Source organism: Sturnus vulgaris, chromosome 11 (assembly GCF_052056855.1).
Source record: "Sturnus vulgaris isolate bStuVul1 chromosome 11, bStuVul1.hap1, whole genome shotgun sequence".
NCBI classification, from domain to species: domain Eukaryota; kingdom Metazoa; phylum Chordata; class Aves; order Passeriformes; family Sturnidae; genus Sturnus; species Sturnus vulgaris.
Window position 1 is genome coordinate 9,266,675 of NC_142253.1, and position 27,240 is coordinate 9,293,914.

Below are 27,240 nucleotides of genomic sequence, written 5' to 3' on the forward strand. Positions count from 1 at the left end.
ATGAACAACCTCTTTGAAGAGATCAGCTCATCAGAGCTCACACTGACAGGCTGGGTAAAATCCAATGCAAAGAAAACAAACTGAGAACTTTCCAAGTTCTTTAGAGTGGCCAATCAGTAATACTCAGCCAGCTATTGTTCACAGGCTGACTGTATTTTCTGAGGTTACGCTGCATTGCAGATTTATTTCTATCTTTAAGGACCATAGGTCTCTCCTTTCCATACATGTACTTCCTTCTCCTACAACATGGATTTTGAGAAAGCTGCGTTTTGTTTGGTTTTAATAATAAAGCAATATTTATGAGCATTTTCTCCCCAGATTTATGAAAAAGCTGCCAAAAGCTCTCTAGATAGCATTTCAGATCACATTCAGATTTACATACAACCCTTCAAACAGGATCTCCTTTCCAACCATCAGAATTTGGCATTGGAATTTGGCAACAGCCCAAAACAGCACAGGATGTGTGTGACACAAGTAGAAAGCAAACAGATATTATGAGGAATGAAATGAACACCTGCTGACAGTCCACATACATTCATGGCTGTTAATCCTGGCAACACGACGACCTACAACATACTTTCTCCCAACAATGTTATCAGAGCTATCATGCTCCATTTAAAGCATTTCACTAACCTGTTCCTGTTGGCAAAGCTGGTGCTTGGCTGGGATCTGGAGAAGGACACATGATTCCTGACTCTGTCAGAACTGCTGGGCTTTCGTAATCTTCGAAATAGCACGAGTAAAATTCTTCCTCACGCAGAGAAGGTAAGTCAGAGATGGCCAGGAATATCTGTCAGTTCAATAATATCCAGTAAATAATTTGCCTTCATTTAATATAATTTTTTGGTTATTTTTTTAAAGGAAGAACCCCATAAAGTAGTTATCTACAAAAACACTCATTTTCCTATAATGTCTCCTAAGACTGACTATTCCATTCATCATCTCTTGCCATTCCTGAACTGAACTTGGCACCCCTCCAGCAACTGACAACTTCCCCCATTGCCCAAGCCTCTAGAAGAAGACAGGTTCTTGCCACCTCCTGACACAATGACAGACTTCAAATCATTCCAGCACTTTCTTAGCTTTACTGCCAGCTATCACATGCCAGACAGGAGCTGTAATTTTGGGCAACTCCTTTCAGGCCTTCCTGACAGCAGGTGACAGAAACACTGAAAGCAGACAGAGGCACCTTATAGATACTAAAACTAGGAGTGTCCCCATCCAAGCAGGCATCATATACTCCAGAATACCCAGTAACTCTTTGCAGGCAAGGACATTTAGTTTTAGGGAAAACAAAGAAACAACCGAACAACTGAATTAACAGCTTGGCTGTACCAAGAGATAAGTCCCTCATGTGAGGCAGACAACGTGTCTGAAGGTTCAGTGTTTCAGCACCCCAGTGAAAGCAACAGAAAAACTTATGACTCTTTAGTTTGCAGAGGCCTTTCTATAAGCTTGAGCATCATCATCAGAGGATCACCACCACTCACATTTCTCTTTTCCTCTCTGCTGATGTTGGCTGGAGTTAGTGACTGGACAGACAGACACTGCTGTGTAGAGTTAAAGCTCCAGAGCCACTGCTCACTCAACCTGGACCGCAAGCACTCGGAGCGACGGCTGCACCTGCAGGGAAGCAGCAAGAAGCCCTGTGAGAGACCTGAGCAGCAGTTTGTGTTTGGCTTCCAAGCAGACACTGGCTGTCTCAAGCCTTGCTAGTCTTGGGGAAGCTGCTACACCAGACACTGAAGTCCCAGCCTCTCACCACCTTCAAAAGTAAGATGAACTGTTGTGAAATTATAGATGGATAGGCACTCCTTGGGCTTCACGGGTCATGAACTAGTTTCTACAGGGAAGCAGAGCCAGCAGGCAGACAGACACTGGAATAAACCATGTCTCATTGAAGACCCAAAAGGCAATGGAAAGATGCCCCTGTGTGGAACTGCTATTGCTGCTGGCAGTGTTTTAGGGAAGCAGAGAGAGCAACGGTAAGTTAGACCAAATATCCCATAAAGGAACTAAAAATAAACTAAATCCAGACACGGATATAAGGAAGAGAGTAAGCAGTGACAATCCCTAGGCACTGTCCCTCCAAAATCCTTACAGGTGAACAGGGATCTATCTTACCTTCCTTGAAGGACACACCAGCCACAATAGGGATCTTTCAGTGCCAGACAGGACTCACAGTCCAAGTACAGGGAACATTCTGTTATGGGAACCTTTACCACCTGTCAGAAAACGAAATGAGAAGTGGGAAACACAGCACACACAACAAATCTCCCAGATCATTGGCTTCTTATGCCTAACTAGCAAGTCCCATCATCTGCATGCTCATCAAAACAACTTTTTGATCCTCAGTTTATCCTCTCATAAAGACAAAGAAAAAAGGAATAAGTTTCCAGAGCCCATCTGAATGGCCATTTCACATATTAGTGAAGGACATCTAAACATCAGAGAGGCACTGAGGCAAGGAAACTGTACTGCTATTCACTGGTTATTCTGCAACACGTTCTGCAAGGAGGAAATTTTATTTAGTCATAAAACTGCATTTTAACAAAGTGAATTACAGAATAGCCAACTGAATATCATTCACTCTTTTGCTTTTCTGGACTCTGTCATGTGAGATCATCTCTTCAGTCACAAAGGTGACTGAAGCTGGAGACAGAAGCTACAGCTGAGGTCTCTGAATCCATCTGCACTATTGCCCACCTCTACCTGGCAAAATTATCATTTTGACTGAAAGTAGACCCTGAAGCTTTGATCAATGTGGAACAACTTTCTGCCATCTCGGGGTAAATTTTACTTGCAAAATTCTTATGCTTTAACTTACCATTCTTGCTGATTTCAGCCTCTTGCCCTCTTTAATCTGCTACTACACTTCAGCTACTACTGTCAGCTACTTTGAAATACCAACTTCTAATCCCAGACCTATTACTTTAGCTAAGTACATGATGTAATTTGCATCTTTTAATTGACAGAACAATTACTGTTAAGGATATATTTCAGATTTCCCTAATCTTCTTCCACTCACAGATTTCAACTCCTGCTTTGAAGTGTAACAAATTTTACAAGTATCTCAAAGTGCACTGGGGGAGTGAAGGGAAGCAGTGGCTCTCAATTTTTATTTGTTCTTTTCTTCAGAGTAACTCAAGGACTGCTTTTCCTTTACTAGGAGGATCCTTTTCTTTCCAGCTCAAGGAGCTGATATGAGTGGTGGTACAAATCCTCTCAAATAAAGTATCCATGGCTGGATTTCCTACTCAGCAGACACCAATATCCCAAAAGCCTGAGGCACTGCAATGCCTCTTCTCCTCCAACTGCACAAACAGAATTACAGAAAGCAGGCGTAAAAAGAAAAGGTGCCTCACGTAAGTCCTTCCACAGCTTGATTTTATCTGCAAGACTGTTATTATATCCCTGGTCAGAGAACACCTCTGCTATCTGAAGGCATTTCCCACACATTTCTGCTTTTTGTAGGTTACAGAAGAACAGCTTGATCTTTTAACTGATTAAAACCAGAAGTGCTACACTTTGATTAAACAAAATCTCTCTTTTCTCTTTTCAATCTCCTGCAAAACTAAGATGGTTCACATGCGAACCCAGAGGCTTTCTTCTGCTCAAATGGAGATGCAAACTGTTGTCCAAACAGTTCCTGCTCAACACAGTGGCACCCAGGAATTGGTGGTCCCTTGTATTCATGCCAGCAGAGCAGCTTTTTACAGCCTGCAGTTCACATTCCTCCATCACTGTTGATACAGCCTGACAGACTTCAGAAAATGCACACACAAACAAGCCATGGATTAGGGCAACAGGGCTTTCTCCATGCTTTTGGGAAAGGTCAGTCCCTGTTCATGCAAGAAGACTGGCAGGCAGCTGCTGCCCAGCACTGGCTTAGCCAGGTGCAGTTTCCCTGCCTCCCCCTCCCCTGTGAGCAGTTTGTCTGGACATCTAGTGCTTTCAACTCCTCTGTGGAAGGGATTGTATTGCTCTTACCATTGACTGGGTCATGACAAAGAGGTGCTCCTGCAACTGGTCGAACAGCAGGTCCCCACTCACCATGCTGTTCACCTGGATAGATACCGACGTGTAGGTGTGTGCCTCTCCCTGGGCTCCCAAGTACACCTGCAAGAGAGTCACAGTTGTGAGCAGGCAAAGCACCACCACAGGAGCTGGGGACACCCATTCTACAACAGGAGCAAGATGGAGCCACTGCTGTGTGCAAGGATTTGAACCTCCCACCAGAACCTCGGTGCAGTGACTTCAGCCACACAAAGCATATGCCCAGAAATACCTGTGCAACCACGTAGGATGCACCAGCCCTGCTGCTGGTTCAGTGCAGATGTAACCAAAGGCAACATGGCCACATTTGGGGCATTCATATTTTCCACAGGCAGTACAGGGTGAGAAGAGACTGATAATAACAATCTTTAGTAGGAACCCAATTCCCCAAGAAAAAAACACCTTTTTCCCCTTCTACCTGAGCATCCTTGGTTAGTTTTATCTTTTTTGCTGTGTGCAGATCATACCTTGTGCAGCCTTCCTCTGCTGTCTCCCAGAAAAGCAATGGTGTGGCCATCTTCCACATTCACTGCCACTGCTGTCAGACGAGCCTCAGTTTTCTCCAGGAGTGGGGCTGCTTCCAAGGGAACCCGGCTGGCCATAGGGCTGGGAGTGTGGTCAGAGCCACAGGGGTAGGCATACAGGGTGTCCTTTTTGGAGGAGTGAAAAGAACAGGGAAATCAGTACCAAAAAATGGGTACAAATAACATTGGCACATTTAACACCTCCCACCATTCCCTTCTACCCAATTCCCCAGCAGTAAATTCAGCTTTAGCTCCTCTAAGCTTTTTTTACTGAGGGCAAAACCACCTATATTTTAATAATTAGTTTAGGTATGTCAGCTGTCTGTAGTCTCACAGAATCCTGCAGACATTTCAGCCAGTTCATTCAGTGTCAGTAATGAAATACACTGAACTCTCTCAAGTTTTCCAAAAAACACTGCTGTTACACACTGCCATGATACTGCTTTGGGGAAGATATATTGTGTTTTTTGAACAAAGGAAAAATAAGAGAATTTCTGTTTCCAGTGCAAAGCCACCTTGTGACAAGTTTCACCTCAAGTAATTTGCATGGTTTTGCTGTAACACCTACAAGTTAAGTTCTAAGCCTGTCCTAATCCCAATGCATCAGGACATACATAAACACAGGGTAGGACACAAGCCTTACTAACAGCTTACTAACTGCACTTAGGAATCAAAGAGCACATACAAGAGACATCATTGCACAATGCTTCAATCCTCCTAATTCTTGTGAGAGCTCTGAACATTAACTCCACTGCTCTGTGCAGAAACAGTCACTCTTCTGTTCCAGTTAGTTCCCTCCCAGTGCCACCAAACCTTCACTTACTGCATTCTAAAGAGGAACAATAAAAGCTGCCAACTTATTTACTATTTGTTATGTGCAGAGAAAAGATATCCCATTATGATTCATCTTTTTCCAAAGTAACAAACTCAGTCTTGTCTAGGATAGCTCCTCTGTTGCTTTATATCTTTCTTGGTGCCTTGTTCCATGTCCATTTCAATTTTACAGTATCCTTTTGGAGACTGAATGCAGGGTTATTCACCAAACAATTAATATCTAAAACACCATTTTTTAATTGATCACTGGCTTGTCTTCAAACAATGTAGCTTGTGTAAATTCAAGGTTTTCATCACGAAATCCCTTGTGGATAATGTTTTCACTCTCCTCTCCAGCCCCTGACTAATTACTCTGACAAAGCTGAGCGTGGAGCAGCACATTAACCGTGCAGTCCATACTGACTCCAGCTCTCTCTCTCGCCTCAGGCAATTCAATTTAGACTCCTTGTGAGCAGGGTTATGTATTCCTTCTGTCTGATGTCTGTGGCTTTGCATTTGGCAGCTCAGGCTGCGCGGTACCAACCGGCACCAGGCAATGGAGCTGCCCCCGTCAGAGATCCATGATAACAGCACATCATGGCATTCCTGAGGCTTCTGCTTATCTCCACTCACTGATCCCGTGGAAAACCTGGCCCTTTCTCCCCTCTCCTCCCCTTTCTCTCTCTCTCTCTTTTTTTTTTTTCCCGGTATGTTTGTGTTGTTGTTGGCTTTGTTTGTTTTTTAAATACTTGACTGCTTCTTGGAGAAACTAGAAGTAATCAGCAGCTTTTGGTAAGGTCTAAGGAAATTCCTCAGCAAAATATACTTAACCTGCTCAGCTCTGTTCCCTTCTCAAATGTATTGTTATCTTAGAAGGAAAGCAAGGCTTGACACAGCAGTTCCATTAAAAACCATGCCAGTCAGACTAGCACTGTTTTCAGTCCAGTGCTTTATTGTTTTTCTTTCAAATATTAATTCAATAATTTTTCTGCACACTTGGTACAAGGTTCTGACAAAGTCTGAGGAGGTTATAGCTTTTAATAATTGCTAGTTTTTACCATCCTCTAAACCATCATTCAGTTTTGGTGGCATACGTTTTTCTTACCACCCGTTGTTTGATTTTTAAGCTTCCAATCATCATCTTGTAACTTAAAGATTTCTATTTCTCCAGCTATTCAATTCCTGTAAGATTTATTAGGAAGCAGGCCAAAATTCCATGCTTCAAAGCATTAAGTGCTTATTTTGAACAGGATTCTAGATATCTTTTGCAACTTTTGTACAAATTCTGGAGCCTAATGACCTCACTACTGGCTGATTTTTCAAAGACTGCTTAAAAAAAGTCCACATACAAGTCAGAAATATTTGTAAGTCAGTTGTGCTCAGCACTGCTGTTGCCTATTTGTGATGCCAAGGGCGAGTCACTTCACACAGAACATTTATCTACCATAAACCAACGTGACCTAAAAAACCCAAGCTCTCCCAGCACTGGCACAGCCCAGCCATGGCCTCGCAGGGGCTGTCTGCATAAAGTACTCATATAAATTTACATAGAAGCCGTTTGAATTGCTTGCAATGAATAACATCTTGGCAACATTGCAGAAAATGCACTTGAGGGATCACCCAGTGTCTTAATGAAATGCAGCAGCTGCTGCTGTGAATTCGGCTGAGTGTATCCTGTCTGCACAGGTAGGCAACAACAATAGGACAAGCTATATCCATGCATGAAGAAGACTAAAAACAAAAGGACAAGATACGTGCCTTGAAAACTACACCCACAGAAGACACAGAGCCTTTCCAAGCCTTGTAGAAACACGTTTCACACTTCCAATTTCTCAAGTCACTAAACAGCATCTACATAGCCTCCTGCATCTCAGAACTAATGAATCTCCAGCAAACTGAACAAATGAACTGGGTCTGAAATGCTTAGAAAAACCAGCTGGGGGCTTTTTCTCCCACTTGAAGAGATTGTATTGAACTGTAAAACTCAATTTTAGCTTCCCTTTTTGGGCTGAAACCTGGAGGCAGAGCTAACTAAGGAAAAGGTCATACCTTACGCGCTAGTTGGTTTGGAGGCAGAAAAATGTGAACTCAATTAGCATTATCCTTACATCCAGCACAAGCTGCCACCACTGAAAACGAGTTAAAACTGCTCCTGCATAAAATGTCCATTGACAGCCACTTCCACTCAGCCCTGACTGGAGCAGGCAGGAGTTGGCACAGACCTTTACACGATGTTAGATACAATTTGAACGACAACCGCTACCGTGTGCTGAATGGCAGAGGATCAGGTTTGTTAGGACATTTACATATCATTGGACACACTTGTTAATAAGACACCACCCTATGGTCAGCCCACTAAAGCCAAACCATCCAGCTGGGACCCTGTGATAGTGCACCAGGAATCACAGAGAGAAACTGCTTTTTTCTCCCACCCTGTGAATCCACTTCTCCATTGGATCAAATGGTATAAGGGTACTCTATATCATTTTGAAGGAAGGATTTTTCTCATCTGCTTAAACCTGTTTGACATTTAGCTCCCTTATGCTCCCCTAAAAATCACTTGTGACAAGTCCTTCCATGTGGCCTTTCCAAGGACTCATGGGGCATGCCTACAAAATACAGTGATAGCAGGACATCAAGCTGGGCAGTCTCCTGCTTCCCAGCTCTTACATACTCCTCCTACCCTTACACTCATCATGCTCCAAGTCTGCTCTTTACCCTTCCCTTGTCCCACAAGTACTCTACAGTCAGCTTTAGCTACTGAAAGGAAAACCATAATTTTAAGACTGGTTTTGAACCACATACCCAACCCCAGAAACTTCTAAAGCTCTGTGGTACCACTTTGCTTTTTACAGCACCAGGCTGGGAAGAAGCAATTCTCTGGACAGCCTGTTCTGTAGAGGGAAGACACAAGATAACATACTGCTCTAAGGACCTGAAATACCCTTGGTGCAAACAGGGTGCTCATAGTCATAGAGCCTTATACCAGGACACTGCACCCAGGAGAGTGCTGCTGCCCTGTGTTTGTATCACTGTTCCTGATTTTGCAGCCAGTGTGGCTGCCAGACAGTGAGAATTCAGGGTCACAGCCACTTTAGGACATATTTTTATCCTGCAACATCCCATCATGCTTTTGTCACTGAACTTAAAGGATTATGACCTCTTACAGCTCTGGAGAAAAAGAGACATCTCAGGAAAAGGTCCTTCTTGTGCCCAAAAAAATTCTGCAGGACTAAAGCAGTCTGTAACAAACTGCGATTTCCACAGAATCACAATATCATTAAGGTTGGAAGGGATTTATGGAGACCATCTAGTCCAACCCCTCTGCCAAAGCAGGGTCACTTAAAACCTGTTACACAGGAACACATCCAGGAGGGTTTAGAACATCTTTGTTGACACTTGGTTTTGCTAATGTTCCTTTTTGTTCCTAAGTGCCCTTGCAGGAAGCTGTTGTGAGGTGCACTTCACCATAAGCAACAGAGACCCAGCACACCCCTAAAATTCCCTTCCCAACACCCAGGAGCACGTACACATGCTCCTCTCCCTCCCTGCAGTGCAAAGCAGGAGATGACACAGATAAAGAACGACTTGAAGAGCAGCTTCAGTGTTCTTGCCTGGTATTGCCACAGGACAGGCCTCAGGGCCAGGTCACACCAGATGCTCTTCCCACTGCCACATACAGTTCCTCTCCCTCTGCAAGGAATCCTGCCCATGTGGGATACAACAGACTGAGCCCAAAGGCTTTTAACCCAGATTTCAACAACCATCTGTGTAAGCAAGATAACTTCAGGAACAACACAAGAACACACTGCAGGCTGCTCAAAAGTGCAAAGCCACTTACCGCTGGCAGCTGGACACAGTTGGAACTGACATCATATTCAATATATGCCACTTCAGTCCCTTCTTCTGACTTCCCATCTCTCATGTAGCAAACATCCCTAGTCCAGTTGGTCAGGCGATCCACCTCCTCCATGGCATAGACACAGAGTGCAGACTCCTCGCTCAGTTTTCCAGAAGAAGCCTGCCAGGCAGAGAAAGCTGCAAACAGCACTTCCCCCTTGGTGTCCAGCTGCCCCTGGGCCAGCTCCCTTCCCGGCTGGGTGACATAGGCTGCTTGCAAGAGGCTGTAAGTGTTGGCTTTGCTCTGGCAGAGCAGAGGTAACTCCACGTACGAGTAATAGTGGGAGTCATCCAGGCAGATACGCGAGATGTAGGTCTTGTACTCCCGCGATTGGGATTTGAGGTCCCGTCGGTAGAAGAGGAAATACACACTGGAGCGGTAAGTGAAGGATTTAATGAAATGGTGGTTGTACTCTGACAGCCGGCCCACAGCCAGTTTTGCTGTTTCTTCATAGGAGAAAATGGAGTGAGAGTCAGTTGCTTGAATATCCCCTCCGTGGGCCCTGAGATTCCGGGTTGTGATGGGAGGAATCCCTCCTCCCACTCCTCGGCTGGTGTACCCTCGTCCCACAAACAGCAAGGGCACCTCATCCTTCGAGTAGGCGATGAGTCCCACAGTGGTGATATTGGGATCATTGGCAGCAACGTACTGAGTGTCACCAGGGCTCTCTGGGCGGAACAAGACGTGGTCGATGGACGCCAGGCTCCTCTTCTCACAGATTCCCTGGTGGACACTGCCACACACAATCAGCTCCTTCTGCACAGTGTTCACCAGCAGCAGCTTGTTGTGATTGTCAGTGTGGTGTGCCTGAGGGCACTCCAGCTTTGAGACCGGGGGGAGGCAATCCTTACTGTCCAGAACTGGTCCAGTCTGAACCGTGTTCTCCAACAGCAGGTCAGATGTCAGCTGAAAGAGGAAGTTGGTGGCCCCCAAGTAAATGGTCCCAGATTCCAAGTCCATGGACAGGTGGAGGAATTTTGTAGCATTGTGTGAGAATGTGACATACTGCAGTCCCCGTGGAATTGATGCTCCCAAGAAACAGAGAACAGGAAGAAAGAATGTTCCCAGAGGCATGGTAAACACTCTGCAAGAGAGGAAAGGCTATTATAATTCCTTGGAGCCAAGAGTAAAGGTTAACACTCAAAATCCTTCAATAGCACCCACAGCAAGAGGCCTTCAGGAGTACCACAGATTTAATTCAGTCATCTACACATCCAGATGACAGGTGCAGCACTCTCAGGAGAAGGTGCAATACTGCAAGTAAATACAACATTGAAGCTGATCACTACTCTTGTAACATCAGAAAAATCCACATTTAACGCAACTCCTGTACAGCTGAGCTATGATGCTGTATTGGAAGTTCTCCAGGACAGGACCAAATTTTCATAGGAGCCAGTACATTGCATATGGTGTTAATGAGCAACACCACAGCAAAACAAACTGCTAAGACAAACACAACCTGCAGGACCATTGTTTAAATAAACTGCAGCTGAGATCCAATGTAGAGCAAACTTATAAGCCCTTCACCCTGTATTTGATCTAGATATCATAATTAAACCCTCTCTTTTGTTATCACTTATGGCTATCAACAGCCTCTTGTGAGTCTAAGGCTGTTCCACTCACGCTTCAAAAGAAACCTTCTCATGCCATCTCTGCCACTGAGCATCACCCACCCAAGCAGAACCTGGGTGCCAGGATGAGGCCTCTGGAGTATCAGTCACATCAGCTCCCAGCCTCTCCCCAGGGCTACCAGTCTGCCTCCAGTCCTGCCAAGCCAGACTCTGTAGGATCCCGTCTCCTTGGGAAGCTACACAGCACATCCACGTGAGGGACAGACCATCTTTACCTGTTCACCTGTTACTGCACTCTCTGGGGTAGAAATCTCTTACTGGCACTCATTTCCCCACAGCACTTCTCCTAATACTGTGAAATGTGATTTAAACGTGCCTGTTTTGTGGACAATGCTCCATTCCTTCCCTCTCCCGTGTCTCAAAGTGCAAGCAAGTCCAGGCAGGGTGGATGTTGGACAGACCCAGGGAACCATCAGACCTGTTCAACTCCTCTCTAGAGGATATTTAGACCAACTCCTTTTGAAACCTACTGTGATCCACTCAAGCCATGCCACGGATAGGAGCAGCTGCTCTGGACAACATGGGGAACCTCACAGCACGGTGGAAATGCAGTAATAAGTACCCACAACATTTAGATTAATGCTTTCCCCATGGAGAAAGGGAAACAGCTGCAAGTACTCAATAATTTACTATGAGCACCACCTCATTTAAATTGAGAAGTAGGTGGTGATGCAGCTGTGAATCTACTTCCTTCCTCCCCTCCCTCCCTCTTGCAGACAGGGTATCAAAGCTGCATAGAGCTACACAGCTGCCAAGTTGGGTCAGAGGCTCCACGGAGTTGATGAGTACAGTATCTCCTCCAGAACTGGCCTGTAATCTGCTGTGCTCATTTTGGCAACTCAGCTCCTCAGGGGTGATATTAATTTTGTAGTTAAAGTTAAGAAAACTATCATCACTTCCCTCCTAGGGCATCAGCCCTCTTGGGTCTTCGTGGTAAGCTGAGAGTGCTTTACGCTGAGAAGTGCTTAAAGCACAGAACAGAAAAGATCTGCAGCATTTAAAGAGTAAACTACCCCAGCACTTACTGCAGAACTTCACCAATTCAGGTCGCAAACTTCTCAATCCAAAAACTGTCTTACACTCATTCTATACAATGCCCAGCACACAATGTGCAGAAAACACAGTAGCAATGCTGAGAACAGTAGCTGTAAGACTATAGATCCATCTTCTATTTCCTTGCTATTGCAGAAAAAACCCCACAGAAGTCTGCTTTCCAGCTCCTTTGTCAGTAAAACTGGCATCTTTGCTCTACCTAAAGACCAGTTGAGAGGATTAGTTTACTTGTGAAATCCAGCGGATGGAAGGTATTATAAAAACAAGACTTTATTAAATATAGGCTTTGTGAAGCTCTGGAAATGCTCCACTTCACACGGTTCTTGTAGGTAAGTAGGCAGCACTGTCAGGATATGGCCAGGCTCAGGAATGCCGGCTCTGGGCTGGCAGCTTTCCCCCAGAGCACACAGCCACTGATTCACACCACACCAGCGCCGTGTTTAGGCTACGTGCACACTGGGGTTTTTGTTTGCCCTGATAATGGACACTTAGTGCTTTCTGCTTCAGAGCCATGAACACACTCTGCTTCACCCAGACTGGCAAACAGCCCTGAACTACCCTAGCAGTCTCTTTTCCAGGGTGGTAAGTGAATGCATTGTAGCACCTGAGAGAAACTCTCATTGTGTGGGAGATGTAACATGGGAAAAGCCAGCAAGGAGATACAGACAGACTGAAGAAAGGAGATCTCATTCGACTCTATCCTCTCAGGTTTACATCAGCAGAAAAGATTTTGCTCCAATTCCCACATGTCAGTTATTTTCAATGCTTTTTCACTATTGCTATTGGAAAGAACTTGATTTAAGGAACCCCTTAACCACACAGCTATCTCTGTACCTCTGCACTGCCATCATGCAGATGTCACAATGGCTTGTGCGACTGTCTGGAGTCTCCTCAGTTTCAAAGCTGAAAATGCTGCAAACAAAACAATAGGCTAATGGCCATCCAACAGCAGGAGCTTGACTATGTTGTGAGCAGAAACAATGACATGGAGAAGAGGATCTTTGATCTGGAAGCAGCTGAGAATCACAAGACGTCATTATACTACACCACTCTGAGGAATCTGTAATCTTCTTTTCAGCTAATGCAACCTTCCTCTGCCAGCACTTACACAGTAAAATTGGCATGTGTCTCCAGGATTTATGGATTCTGGAAACAGTGGCTTTCTGGCTAGAGGTTATGCCTACAAGCTGCATGACTCTGCTCTGTGTCCCACAGAGCCCCAGAGGCAACCACCAGGGTAGAACTAACCAATACTTCAGCTCAAAGCCCAGCACATGACACTACTCCAGCAACATGGATCTTGTTACAAGCTCATCGATCTGTATTTGAACCTACCCCAAATATCTCACTGAAAGCATTTTACCCATTGGAGCACCTCTGCTGGAAAGAGGTTGGAAAATCAACTAGTCTTTAATTCCAACAGACTATAATCAGATCTTGCTGTGGTCAAGGCTCTAACATATAGCTACTCTTTTTTCAGTCACCAATATCCCCCTGAAAGTCACTTTGTTTAGAGCTAATCCTTAAATGTGATCCAGGTAAGAAACTACTGTCTGGTCCTCATGACTGTGAGAACAGAGCAAACAAACCCAAACGGTAGTACAGCATGTTCTGGTTCTAATCACCCTGCACAATAGATAAACACTGAATATAATGCTCTTTGTTGCTCTTTACTACAGACCCATTAGCAAATGAACTTGTATTTATTGCTAGGTGAGTAAACATACATTAGAAATGAGCATGACTGTGTGGCTATCAGTATAGAAGCATTTGCACCGTACAAGAGAATAGAGGGGAAAATAACCCCAGCAGAGTCTTTTATTCCATTTTCCAAGTTGTTTCTCAAGCACAGGCATCACTGCCTTTTTTATGCTTGCCTTTCAGTTAAGCCCATCACAACCTCTCCGGGAGGACAGGAAGGAGGAGGATAACCTACATTTAAATCTGATGGTTTCATGACAGGCTACACTACGGAGCTCTTTATGGATTTACTGAACCATTCTGCTTCCTGTGCTCACTGCTAGTGTATCACACAGCTGTTGCAGACAGATTGCACTAAAAGTGTGTAGCCTTTAATTAATTCTGAACGCAATTGCCAAGGTTTAAAGATTCTTTTTAAATATCCCTTTTTTTGGATGAATTCTCGTTAAATAGGAAAATACTCCAGACAATACTCTGAACATTGCCTCTAACTCACCACAAAATATTAATATCCAAATAATACTGCTGAGTTTCATTTATTTAATCTGGATCACAACAGAAGGGCTGGAGGATTAGTCAATTCTGCCACAGAATATTTATATCACAGCCACGTAACAACAACCAGTAACATTAAAGCAATGGCACTTTTTTGTTACTTAAAATTTGAAGTAAGACCCTGTAGCATTATTTTTACCTCTCTGACCTCACGTATCCCTCTGAGAAACTTTACTTATTTATTAAAGAAACAAACCCAGAATTCATTTGGGCACATTTTAACAGCGTATCAACACACAGAGATTATTCCAATCCTCGCAGATTATTTCCCTAATACCACATTCTATCCTCCAAACATAGAGAGGTCAGCTCCTGTTCCAACTTCTAGATTAGAAATCTAGGCTAGATTTCATACTCACCACCAAACCCAACAGAATTAGCCTTGGAAAAAAATTAGGTCTCTGAAATCTGCACCTGCAATTTCCACCATATCATTTGCAGAGCCAACTCGCAGTGTGAGCACTAAAAGATTTAAAAATTAAAAGCCCCATTCTTCCAGCTGCACGACGACCCTTGTGCTCCAGCACATTCAAATGGCCCAGCAGCAGGAAGACCACTGCTATGTTTTCTGCACAAAAGCCCTGAATTATAGTCCCCTTCTAAGCTTCATATGCTCAACAGAGACTTGCTGTTTTCTGCTGTGAAAGACGGCATTCCCATTAAATAAATAAATCTTTTTTGAGTCTTATTTACTACTACCAGACCAGTTCCCTGCTCTGTTGTTTAAGAAGACTTGCAGCAAGCAGCTTCAGCAGAGATGAACACAAACCTCTATTTTCCAAGTAAAATTGACCCCAAGGAGAATTCCAAGTCCAAGCAATCCTGTCAGAGAAGTGCTGGCACAGACAAGGGAGCTCTGTTATACCAGATGTGAATAACACCAAAGCTGAGGTCAAAATAACTTATAAAAACCGCCCAATCCGTAAAGACAATATCAAATGTGAAATGGCAAGGTGGCAGAAATTCTGTACTACAGAATTAAGAGCATTCTTAGATAAATACTTGGGAAAATTATGCTTTCTAAACCCTTGATAGTTACTGCTGAACATTACAATGAAATGGATGGGGGTTGAAGTTATACTAAAAGAATGTCGCACAAAATATTGTCAACTATGTGATACTTCAATAATGCTCGAGTATTGCTCTTTGGAAAAACTGCAGCAAGTGCTTCTACATCTCTGGGGCTACCTAAATATTAATTTCAGCCATACTGGAATTAAATGATGGTAGTAAACAGGTATTTCTTCTAAACAGCTCTAGCACAACCAAACTTCACCCTTGCACTGATGAAAATGTGTTATAAACACTAAGCTTCCAGTTCAACTGGTCAATGAAGTGTAAATTATTAATAAAATGTTAAATAGTGAACTTTTTACAAACCAAGACCTACTACACAAACATTTATAAGGAATATAAAGTAACCACAAGATGCTCACTGTTGAAGAAGCTTTCTTCCTATATACTCTATCATTGCAAATCAAGGGTTGACTTGTCCACTTTCCTGTCCTCTCAACACCAACTCAATGTGAACTCAAGACCACGTTGCATGTGCATTTTTAAAAGGAGAAATCAAGCCAGCTGTTAGTTTCACAGCACCTTAACACAACCACAAGATAATGTTCTGCCAGTGTTACACATTTGAAGATTAAAGTCCTTTAGGATCTGCTCCAACTTTCTGTGTAATCAAACCACAGAACACCACTAAACATCCTTTCTGGCCCATGAGCTCCTGACTAAAGTCTCCTAGTGATACCAGGATTTTTTCTTAGGGCTCCTAAGTTAGAGAAACTACCACCTTAACCCAGCAAACTGATGCCTGAGGGTTCCTTACCCCAAGTAAAATGCCTTGTCATAACGTCTAACTTTACTTGTCACAAAATCTTCCAAGTCAAAGAAGCTTCTAGTCACTTTTTGCATGAACAGTTTGAAAACTAATCCTCCTTCTTAATCCTCCTTGGGCAAGAAGATAAAGACAGCTATTCTAACTCTGACAGAGGTCCACCTACTCAGAAACCCTAGCTGCAGCAGCAGACAATAATAGATGCCTAAGAAGTAGACGAAGCATAATACAATCCTTCCTTTACACATCCTGCCAGCTTTGAGCTTTCCCAAATCACAGATTGCAGCCACATATAATCCTTTGGATGGATACATTAAATGGTCTGAGCTTCTTCAGTCAGAAATACTTAATTTTTCTACTAGCTCTCAGAGTTCAGCCCAATTTGTCAACATTCTACTTTTTTAGCTACCTGACCTGGATAAGCGTTCCCTTTTGACAGGACCTGACCCAGACAAGCCACTCCTTTGGCTAGTACTGCACTCAGAGCAAATGTTATTTTCCCCAGTTTGAGCCCACCAGTTCTCCATTTACCCACCCAAGAACGCCTTGATCTTCTAGCTGCCACATCATGTTATGTTTGCATGTGGACAAATACCATCAGTGACTTAAATATTCTTTCCATTAAGGAAAAAGAAACTAGTTAGGAAAAAAATGTCCCATTCTCTTAGAGTATATCCAAAGAGCCTAGACAGGTTTACAGCTGTAATAAAACCCTGGTAGGAAAACAGGGCTCACTGAAGTTAGTCATCCAACTGGCTCTGCTGAGCAAATTCTCTGTTTCTATGATAATCTACATAAATCTAAGCCCATCACTCCACATAAAAATGAATTTGCTTGTAAGAGTTCAAGAAGCCAATTGTTGCCCAAAATATAGATATGTGTAGATGAATATGTGGAGCAGAGAGAAACCCCTGCAGCACCCAGGAAATTCCAAATGCAGATTTCCCATTTCTGTTTAACTGAGATCCAAGAGAATTTTTCATCTAGTTAATATTAACTAAACTGATTTTAAAAGAACTGTCAGCTAGGACTCTTCAAAAAAAAGTTAAGCTATTGTGGAATTAAAAGCACAGTCCCTATCATAATTTAGCAAGTAGTTAAAAGACAGGTGTTCCCCTGTCAGATGTGGGTTATCAGTGAGATCTGCCAAGAACTTATTCTGCAATCTGCACTATTCAGTACATTCACATAAGATCTGAGAAGAGGAATATGTAAAAATTTGTCATTTCTAATTATTAAGGAAATTAGTAATTACAATCAAATTCAGAGAAGACTGTAAAAAGAGAACTCATGCACTTTAAAGGAACTACACAGTATCTTAGAATGTCAATAAATACCAAAACCAACAAAAAATATTCTAAGTACATAAATATAATAGGATCAAAACTAGCTGTTATCACTCAGAAAAGCTTTGAGAACTTCATAGGTCAGTTCAGTATTGACTATCAAGCAAAAAGGCAAATACAGCCTTTGCAGTAATTAGGAAAGAAAACACATGTCCCCACTATGCTGTCGAATGCTGAAGGCAGCTCTGATTCCCACATCTGAAAAAGGAGACAATAACAAGAGGGACAACAAAGATGTTCAAAAGCATGGAGCAGCTTCCATATAAGGAGAGATCAAGCTGAGCAGGACTTTGGACAGACAAAGAAACAACCAGGGGGGAAGATATGGAAAAGTCAAGAGGTCTGAAACATGACAGTGTCAAGATGAAAAGCATGGAGTTATTGATGGAGTTGCATGGTTATACTACGATATTTTACAATGCAGAAACAAGAGAGCAGTCTCGAAAGTTACAACTTTCCAAAGTCAGCTCAGGGACATTGTCACTGGATGTAGAATATTTCAAATAACATTTAAAATGCATAATTAAGTTGTAGAGCTCACTGTTGTAGGATGTCATGGAGACCAGAAACATAAACAAGTGAGAAGAGGGATTATATAAATTAATGGAGAATAGATATAGTCAAGATCAGATGATAAGATACAACTTCTCGCCCAGCAGGTCCCTAAACTGATGATGGTCATAAGCTGGGAGGCAAATGGAGGGGGGGGAGAATGAAAAAGAAAGCCAAAACAAACCCACCACATTACAGATGCCCTGTTTCTTACAATCCTCATTAAGCATCTGCTTCTGGATCTTATCAAAAGCAGGACACTGAGCTACACAGAGCTTTGCAATTTGCCCCAGGATGATATTCTATTTAAACTTCTATTTTATGGTACATTTATAGACTTCATTTATTTTTAAATATTAAGAATGTACTCCAGCCCTGCCTAATCACAGATTTAGAAGGCTCTGTTTCTAAAGGCAGTATCTCTCATGTGAACATTTAGATACCATCTAACTGAATCCTGACAGTGCAACACAAAAGTTAATGCACACCATGGGAAAGCGAACCCAGGGCCAGAGCCACAGAGCAGAGAAGTGGCAGATCTGAGCTAAGTGCACCCACAGTCCCTCTTTCAGGAACAGCTCTTCCCTGTCTGCCCAGCATTTGATGGAAACTCCTCACTCAGAGTGAACACAGCAGATCCGTGTGTGGAACAGCCAAGCCCTGGGCAGCGCTCAGCAGAACCACAATTGCTAAAAGTAGGTCAGGACCATCCGTTCTAACCAGGGAGAAAGGAAAGCTGGAGCACACCAGACTGTTTGGCCAGGTATTACAGAAAACCTTCATCTGGGATTTCATCACTACTTCAAACAGATGTGATTCATATTTTACCGGCCTCCACCTCAAACACGGCACACCTTCCCAACCACACTGCCCTCCCTGTCATTAGGGGCACCTTTCCCAGCCTCAGCCAGGATCCTCCTGTTCTCAGCTTTGGCTCCACCAGCTACAAAATCCAGAATCCTGCTCTGCCATAGCTGTCTTGTGCCGATTTCTGTAAAGCAGAATTGCACAGCTGCTTCATCCAGAAACAGCCAGGACAGCACAGATCTCAGTGTAATCGCTTCTGCCTTAGAGTCTATTTTCCTTGGCAGGATGCCCTGCAGAAGGGAGAGAGAAGACCTCTGCAACCAGCACATGGTTCCCAGAGGACAGGACTGTGACCCCTAACCAAGCTCTCACAGAGGCAAAGGCCACACCCCCAAGGCATCTTTAGCATCCAGCCTGGCCTTGGAGTAACCCAGCAAGAGAAGAGAGAAGCTTCAAACAATCCTACGGAACTCCTGTGAAAAAGCACTAGTCCTACACTTGCACTCCAAGAGGAAACTCCACGGTCTCCCTGCCAGCTTCAGCCCTGCAGGTCTGCACAGTGCAAGGGAGAACAGAAGCTGACCACAGAGGGAGTTCATGCCAGCAGTGGTATAGACCACAGGCAGACACACAAGGACCACATCCCAAGCTCCACCATCCAGTTGTCAAGATGCAAATGAGAAATGTTCAACACTGTAGCCTGCCTTGAATAAATCCTTTTGCTCTGCAGACATTGAGAAGTGCAGGGTGCTCTATTCTGTTAAAGAAACTTTCTTGACACACCTGAAATCTCAGTATCACAATAGATCTATAAAGAAATAATATGCCCTGAGTGGACAGGAAGAATTCTTCTTGGTGTTTTTCTTTTCTGCCCTCCCCATATCTTCTGGAGAACCATACATCCTGCATACAACAGCAATTTGACAGTCTTCCCTTCTCACTCCAAGAGTGTCAGCAGTTCTGGCTATAGCCATGAATACAGGCAGTAACATGCAAATACATTTAATGCAATGCAGGCACAGGAGTACCTATCCCCTCCCACCCAGAAGAGACAGCAGAATAAACAGAACTCCACATCACCACCACAATCGGCTTGTGGTTTGCCTTCAAACCAAAATGAGGTGTATTCTACCTTGTATTACTCAAGTTATGCTAAAGCATTATCAGAAATGACGCTTTGATCAATTATCTGCCATGAATTAGTGCCTCAGCCTGGAAGGTTCTCAGTCATCACCTGTGAACTACTAGGCTCAATAGTCTGGCAATTAGGTTACACAGGTTTGTTAGATAATGATCCAAACTGAGGTGACCAGACATTTTCTTCCACCTCAGGAACCCAATGCCAAGGCTTTCATAAAGCCAGTAACAGATAACACACCATGCTGTTCAAAAAGCCTGGAGACCTTCCCAAGCTTGGGAAGCTTCACACCTACATAACACATCCAACAAACAACAGCTCCCACCACACTGCTGCAGAAGCCTGAACAGGTTGGGCACAGACCTGAGAGCCAGGATTAACTTCACCCCAGTCTCAACAGCTCTGAACAAAGACTGTTCCGTGCAGGCTGGACATTCAGTGCTTTCAAATGGAATGGTGGCCCAGAAACCATCCATGAAGGGCATTCAAGGTGCACATGGCTGAGGAGTCATAGGCTGGCAGCAGCCATGCAGCCTTACTCTTCTACTGTACAATCACAGCCCTCCATGCCAGACACTGCCCACACTTGGAAGTTCTTGTTTCAAGGGTAAAATTCAGAGCACCAGACTGCAGATAGAGAGAGGTGAGAGAACTATCACTGAGCACAAGCCATCAGGCAATGCTCTCCCTTCATACCACAGAGGGTCCACAGCCTGGAGGAATGAAAATAAGCAACAGGAAACTTAAGTGGCAAAGTAAGCAGAAGCTGGGACCCTGAAAGATTTGGTACTCAGAGAAATAAACCATGCAGAGCAAGAGTTCTCCAGTTGTTCTGTTAACATGCAGACATCTAGTCATGGTTTATCCAGAACAAGGAATTTTATAACAAGAAAAAATTTCCAATAATTTCCAATTTTATACCTTCAAGTGGATTTACAGACACGAGTTCACTAAGATTAAGGAGATCCTAACTTTTTCTGGCAAAATACTGAGCTCCTGGTTCAGGGCTGAGAATACTTTGGTGCTATCCTAGAGGAACAAAGGCTCAGAACCAGCTACCTGCTCATGAGAGCCATGAATTTTAAAGACTTTTTGGTTGAGACTGTTCTTCATCTGGTTTGCTACCCTCCCACCTGCACAGTCTGACAGCCACTGGCTGAGCAGGACTGACTGGCTCATCCTTTCCCCTTTCAGGGAAGCCCAGACCTTCACCCTAGGGCTGCAGAGATGCACTAAACACGTCTGCAGTGCCAATCTGAAATGCAAACTGCTATGAGCAGGAATTTCAGCCAGTATAACTGGCTGACTGTTGGCATTTCAAGACTCTGCTGCCTTGCCAGGGTCACCCCTGGGCAAAAAAGTGCCCAGGAGACAGGAAAACCAGGTTTACAGTAGTTTGTTAGGAACAGCACTGAGTTCTACAGCTGAGTGGCTGCTCCTGTGCTGGAAGGAACAACTAGACTGAACAGAGAGACTGGTAAGGAAACAAGGGAGAAGTATGCACATCTGTGCTAGAAGGATAAACCATAGCCTGTGGTCAGCACAGTTCTATCTGCAGACTGTCCCAGTTCCAGGCACCCCTCTTCTGTAATTTTAAGCTGTGTATTTCACACACAGCAGACTGTGCCTTCCTCTGGGAAAGGAAACAGTTTACTCTGCCAAGCATAGATAACTAATCAAAATCCCACAAAAGTGTGACTCTGACAGCACTTTTCAGATTTATACATGGACCAAACTGAGCAACTGGCCACCCAATGTCAACTCAGGAGACTATGGTGGGGCTGACACAAATTTAGCCTCATAAAAAAGTTTTAGTTTAAATCTTCTCAGGGCTTAGTGGGAAATACACTAGTTAAAATCATGGATCAGCTAGAAATAGAAAAGATCATACTGGCTAAAGATGGGTTCAAACTAAATCTAATCTGGACAGACTATCTGGAGAATGGCAGACAAATCCAGCACACACAGGAACAAGCTGAGAGAGAACCACTGCTTGAGCCAAGCTACTGATGAAAATAACTGAGAAACCGAGAACAAACCAGGAAAGATACTCTGTAAATGCAGTAACAACTGAGCCCATTGCTACTCTGCAACTCAGGGTTTGGGATAGAAATTTCTCCCTGCATCAGAACTGACTAAATCAAGGTAATGGGGGAGCAATCAACAGGAAAGGAACTTCAGTCCCCTCCACCTGGTGCCAGTCTTTCCCAAGGTGACCCTTGTCCTAAACCTGTACGTACTCCACCTGGATTCTCCCTTAGCCCCAGGCCTGTCTGTATTCCCCATAGCTGTAATAGGAGCATGCAATTCCTCAGCCACTCCATGGAGTAATGTTCACTATAGAACACGATACACACACAAGACTTTTTCTGTATCCTTGGTGAGGGGCTATAGCTTCCCAAAATACACCAACTCAGTTTTCAGTCATAAGAGTCTGCCTCCAAGAATACACAGCACCACAGTTCCCTACTGGTTAGCTTTGCATAGCTGTTCCCCAGGGAGCACAGCAGCAAAGTCAGTCAACAAAAAGTTTTAAACCCCCCTCCCTTCCCAAGACTCAAAAGGATACTGCCTAAAAAGAGAGACCATGTCTCTAGAGACAAAACAATGGATAGCCTCATATTGTTCTCTTCTTTCTGAAATTAAAATTCAAAGGAACAACTAGGGCTGTTCTGTACTGCGCCCTCTGCACATTTGGGTAAGCATCTAAAACCAAGTGCAAGAGCTGACATTCAAGGGTGAAGCATCTAGAAGTGAGTCCTGTTTTTGAGTTATTTTTAAATGTTTAGACAGGACCTAAAATAGGACCAGTGTTTTGAGTACTTCTGAAGAGTATGAACCTCACGTAGGCCATGACATTTTTAGTTTGAAAAAGCTTCGGAACAGAGGTTTTACTGTTCATGCATCAGCTTATCACCCATTTTAGCTCAAATTAAATAAGAGTCCATTACGAAGCAAGAAACACCCTTTCAAAGGAGGGAAATTAACACAAATAAGATGTAGGCTATCAGCAGTAAGGCAGTCTCTCTATCTCAACAAAACCTACCATCCCATAATAGCAGGAACAGCATTTGCCACAGAGAAAAGGAAAAAGTAAGCTTCTCTGCTTACAATATTCATCTACCCACCACTTTTCCTACCTGTGTAGTTTCTAGAAATACACTCTCTGCCTCCCTTCAAATTCAAGTCAACAGCCTGCAGACTCCAGCAGCCCAAGGCAGTGCCTTCAGCAAGCAAGAGATGCATGCTGTACATCACAAGCAGCACAGAACCAACCTAGAACACAAGCTGTACCAGTCTCTTTTTTTACCAGTCTTATTAGCATCCCCCCTCCCACCCCATGCTGACAAACCAGGCTGCACTTGTCTGGCTGTGGCCTCAAACATCAGACTGAAGCAAACATAGCAGAAATTTACCTCCCTGAATATTCTCCCAGGCTTCAACAATAAGCAGCTATGGGGCTTCTTGGGATAAAGGTGGTTTCTATGCATTTAGTAACCTTCAATAGCCCTTTCTTCTACAGATCTGCCCCATGTTCTCACATACACACAGGTATTTGGCATTCACAACATCCTGTGGCAAGAAGCTTCCCAGGTTAACTGAACACATCAAGGACTAAGTTGTTACTTGGTTTTAAGCTTACTACATGTTGTCTCCATGCAGTATCTATTCATACTTCTAATGGAAAAGGAAAAAAAAAGGCTGCTCCCCCTCTAAACTTTCCAGGTCATTCAGGAATTAAAGATAACGGTCATTTATTGTTTTTCAGGTGGAACGATCTCAATTTATTCTGTCGCGCTTTGTATGGAAGGTAACACTCACCTCTGTTCACTGCTGCTGCTGTTCCATTTCTAAAAACTGGATACCTCTATGAAGATGGCAAAACTCAACTTCCATAAGAGCTGGAAGAACTAGTATGATGGTTATCAAATACAGCAGGGATTCCCCACTTCTATAGTGAATTGCCTGTCTGGTGGTTCTGTGTTAAAATATTCAGTCTAACTTCTTAAATTGATTTTGTTCAAAAGCAAGTTTACTTTCAAGCCACAGCATTCAGCTGCACCCTTCTTCCACCAGAACAGGGTGTATTTTTAAAAAACTTTCTATCCCTGTTAGTTCTTTGAAAATACAAATAATTTTATGTTTGAATTAGCCTACCCTGATGTAGGGTAGGTCCCTCAAGATGGTGTGCCAGAGCTTTATTCTGTCATACGTTCTTCATGAACATTTCAATCCAGCAATTTTTCCTCAAGTATAGGCACAGTATTTATAGATTTCCTGATGCTACACAGAACAATACTGTTACCAGACTTTGTTCTCCTGCAGAGTCATATAAGAATATTCGGGTCTGGAGACTGTTTGTATCATGACTCCCAAAAATCCTGAGTGATTTCTTCCACAAATGCAATAATCCTAATTGCTTCCCACATTCTTTGTGAGATATAGAACTTTGTTAATAATACATGCTTAGCTGACTAAGCAACCTAAACCTTCCTGTCAGGCTGAAATAATTTTCCTGGCTTTACTCTGTACTTTGCCAGCTTTTCTATTAAGAGTCAAATAAGTGTTTTTTAAAGATGCAGATATATATAAGTATAATTGGAATTTAAAAAGAGAATGAAGGCCATTAAAACCCAACAGAACAATATATAACCTAGAGTTACAATAATCAGTGCTAACAGCTTCTTAAAAATATAAATCTACCCCACAATTAGGGTTTTGAACCACATTCTAAGGGTTAGAAGGAACACCTCACCCCACAAATGGCCCATAACTGGTCCTGATAAAAATAAAGAACCCTGCTCCCAAGGTTCTATAAGCACCTGAGGTGTTTTCAGAGGCAAAGGTGAATGTTTCTCCTGAAGAATTCTTGTACACAGCACGGCAGTTGTGTGTTTATACTTACTCTTAAAAACTGGTGGTGCACAGAAAATAGGGCAGAAAATCAGTCCCTGAACTGCTTAAAGGAGAGGGGAGGGAAGAGGGGGGAACAAGTAACACTCTCCTAGGTAACACCAAGTTGCTACTCCAGCTGCACAGGAATGAAGTCAAGCGCGACTCAGATAATAACCGTAACTCACATTTCAGAAGTTAGTTTGTTCAGACATGATCTTTCACACTTAAAGGTACTAAAAGGCATGTCCTCTAGTGCACTTCTGCTGGGGCACTTTTTCAATAGGATCTGGACAGAATCACCTCAGTATCTCAAAGAATACAACAAAGTCTTCTGGCCTCCTTACAATCTTGTATTTTTTTATGTACCTTGAAAGCATGGATCCAGAAGAGACTGGCCTGAATTCAAGTAATCTCAAGTACTTACTCATTCCCTATTTCAAACAGCTTTGATTTAGTGGTTTTACTGGTACCACCCAGAGCAATGCAAAGCTGAGGCAACCAGACTCTCCAATCTTTGTATATTTGTTATATGTATTCAGGATTTATTCTTGGATGCTTCAGATTGAAAGAGATTTTCTGAAAACTTGCTCTTTATTATTTAAGAGTTCCATCCAGGTCTACTACCAAACTGAAACACACAAACTGCACCCCAGAGAGGTCTGGGCTGGGGGTTGCTGTTTCATTTTGTTCATTGTTTTTATTTCTGCTGATTTTATTTCTCCTGATGTTAGAGCTGCAAATCCAACAAACAGACATCCTTCTGAGGAGGGGCTCCAGTACTCCCAGTGCTCTAACGTGACACTCATCTCTCCAGTGCAAAAGTCAGTGAGTTGTTTACATCAGCTCCTAGTATCCAGGTGTCAGGGTTTCACTTCCCAGCCAGAAGTTCATGCAGATTTGCAGATCTCCAGCAGCTCGTTCAGTCTGGGATCTCTGGTGTACCACCCTACATTTGATATTCAAATTCCCATATTCAAATTCCATGTATTCACCTACAGAGTGCTTTGCTAGAGAAACTGACAGAGGAGTTGCAACTATCCTGTTTAATAGGAAGAGCCTGAAAGAATTCAGTTTCAGGGAGACATTTCTTCAAGGTCTATAGCTGTCAACACCACAAAGCTCAGCCAGCACAAAGCAGCTCATCACACTCCATGCTGATTGACAGAGACAAACGTCACTCCTGTTCCAGGAGTCTGTCTTCAGATTTGGCAACACTCACCTGCCCCTTTTCTACTTACAGAGCAACATCAGAAAGTCATGGTTTTATTTTGGCTTTTTTTGTTTTGTTTCTGTCTGTAGGTTAAATTCATTCCCTTCCATAGAAAATTCAAAGTTTAAAAGTTAGTTTTTATATTTCTTGGCACTAGAGGTGCCAAGAAGACTTGCAAAGGGTGTACAGTGGCCTGACTTTGGTAGCACTGCAACTCACAATTCCCAATCACTCTCTCAAGAAAGTTGGGGCAACAAAGAAAAAAATGACAAGCAAATAAGCAACCTCTGGAGTAAACACATGTGCTTACAGCAGAACTCTAAGAGGACAGAGCTTCTGTTGAAGAGATGTCATTCATCCTTCACAGGATTTCCCTGCAGAAAGAGAATGTTCCCTTTGCAAAGAGAACAAGTGAACACTCCCACATACAGCCACTCACTCTTTCCAGTAGACCACGTGCCTGGAGAACTCGTCCAGCTAATCACAGGTGGGACAGTTGGTCAGGTGGGCTCGTCACGCAGCAGCATCCAGGGGCTGCCCAGCATGACAGTGGCCACACACACGGAGGTGATCAGGAACACGGAGGAGCCCAGCGGGCTGCAGCAGTCCATGGGCATCCCAGTGCTGACTCCCGGCACATTTTGCTTACCATCTGGACTCTTGGGAACGTTGAGACACCTTCATTTCTCTTATTGAAGAGTGTGCCTCAAGCTGGAAAAAACAACAGAGCATGAAATGCAAAGACTACTTTTCCAATAAATTAAATCTGTTGCACTTGACTCCCGCTGTGGTTCCCTTCCCCCGAGAAGGCATGGTCTGGCCAGCTGCACAAAGTCCAGGCAGCCCTGGGAAAACAATGGGATCTTTTTCTTGCCAGAACCAGCCTTCCTGTTCACCCTTCTAACCATGGCATGGAGGACACCCCCAGTGTGTCTGCGGAGGAGAGGAGTCTGTTGGCATAGCAACTGCACACGCTAACTCTCCGCTAATGAACAGGGATAAAATGTTTTGTTCTCATTAGGAAAAATACAGACACATTCCTGATTGGTGAGTAATGTCTCTGCCTCTGGGAGATTAGCTCAGAGCTGTGCAGCCTGAAACAGCCTCAATTCAACCCACTGCAGTGCTTCCCTTTAACAGTCACTCTCCAAGGACCCCGCATCTCTCAAGGGAAAGCCCACAGAGCTTTCTGCAGCGCTTTGCCTTTGGGCTGAGAC

At 43.5% G+C, this 27,240-nt stretch overlaps 1 protein-coding gene across 2 annotated transcripts in view; it reads right to left on the reverse strand.

The window, feature by feature from the left end:
• The window catches only part of PLXNB1 (plexin B1), a 55,789-nt gene extending 28,887 nt beyond the window's left edge, over nt 1–26,902 (reverse strand). Inside the window, exons 1-7 of one of the 2 annotated variants that reach the window (XM_014872352.2) lie at nt 26,673–26,902; nt 9,235–10,378; nt 4,524–4,706; nt 3,991–4,119; nt 2,125–2,225; nt 1,491–1,623; nt 634–790 (exon numbers count right to left, since the gene is read on the reverse strand). In XM_014872352.2, coding sequence (XP_014727838.2) covers nt 634–790; nt 1,491–1,623; nt 2,125–2,225; nt 3,991–4,119; nt 4,524–4,706; nt 9,235–10,368 — 1,837 coding nt within the window. In that variant the 5' untranslated portion in view covers nt 10,369–10,378; nt 26,673–26,902. Of the gene's footprint in view, nt 1–633; nt 791–1,490; nt 1,624–2,124; nt 2,226–3,990; nt 4,120–4,523; nt 4,707–9,234; nt 10,379–26,462 lie in introns of both variants that reach the window. The other variant, XM_014872316.2, reaches the window with a different exon arrangement.
• Between the last annotated feature and the right edge of the window lie 338 nt (nt 26,903–27,240).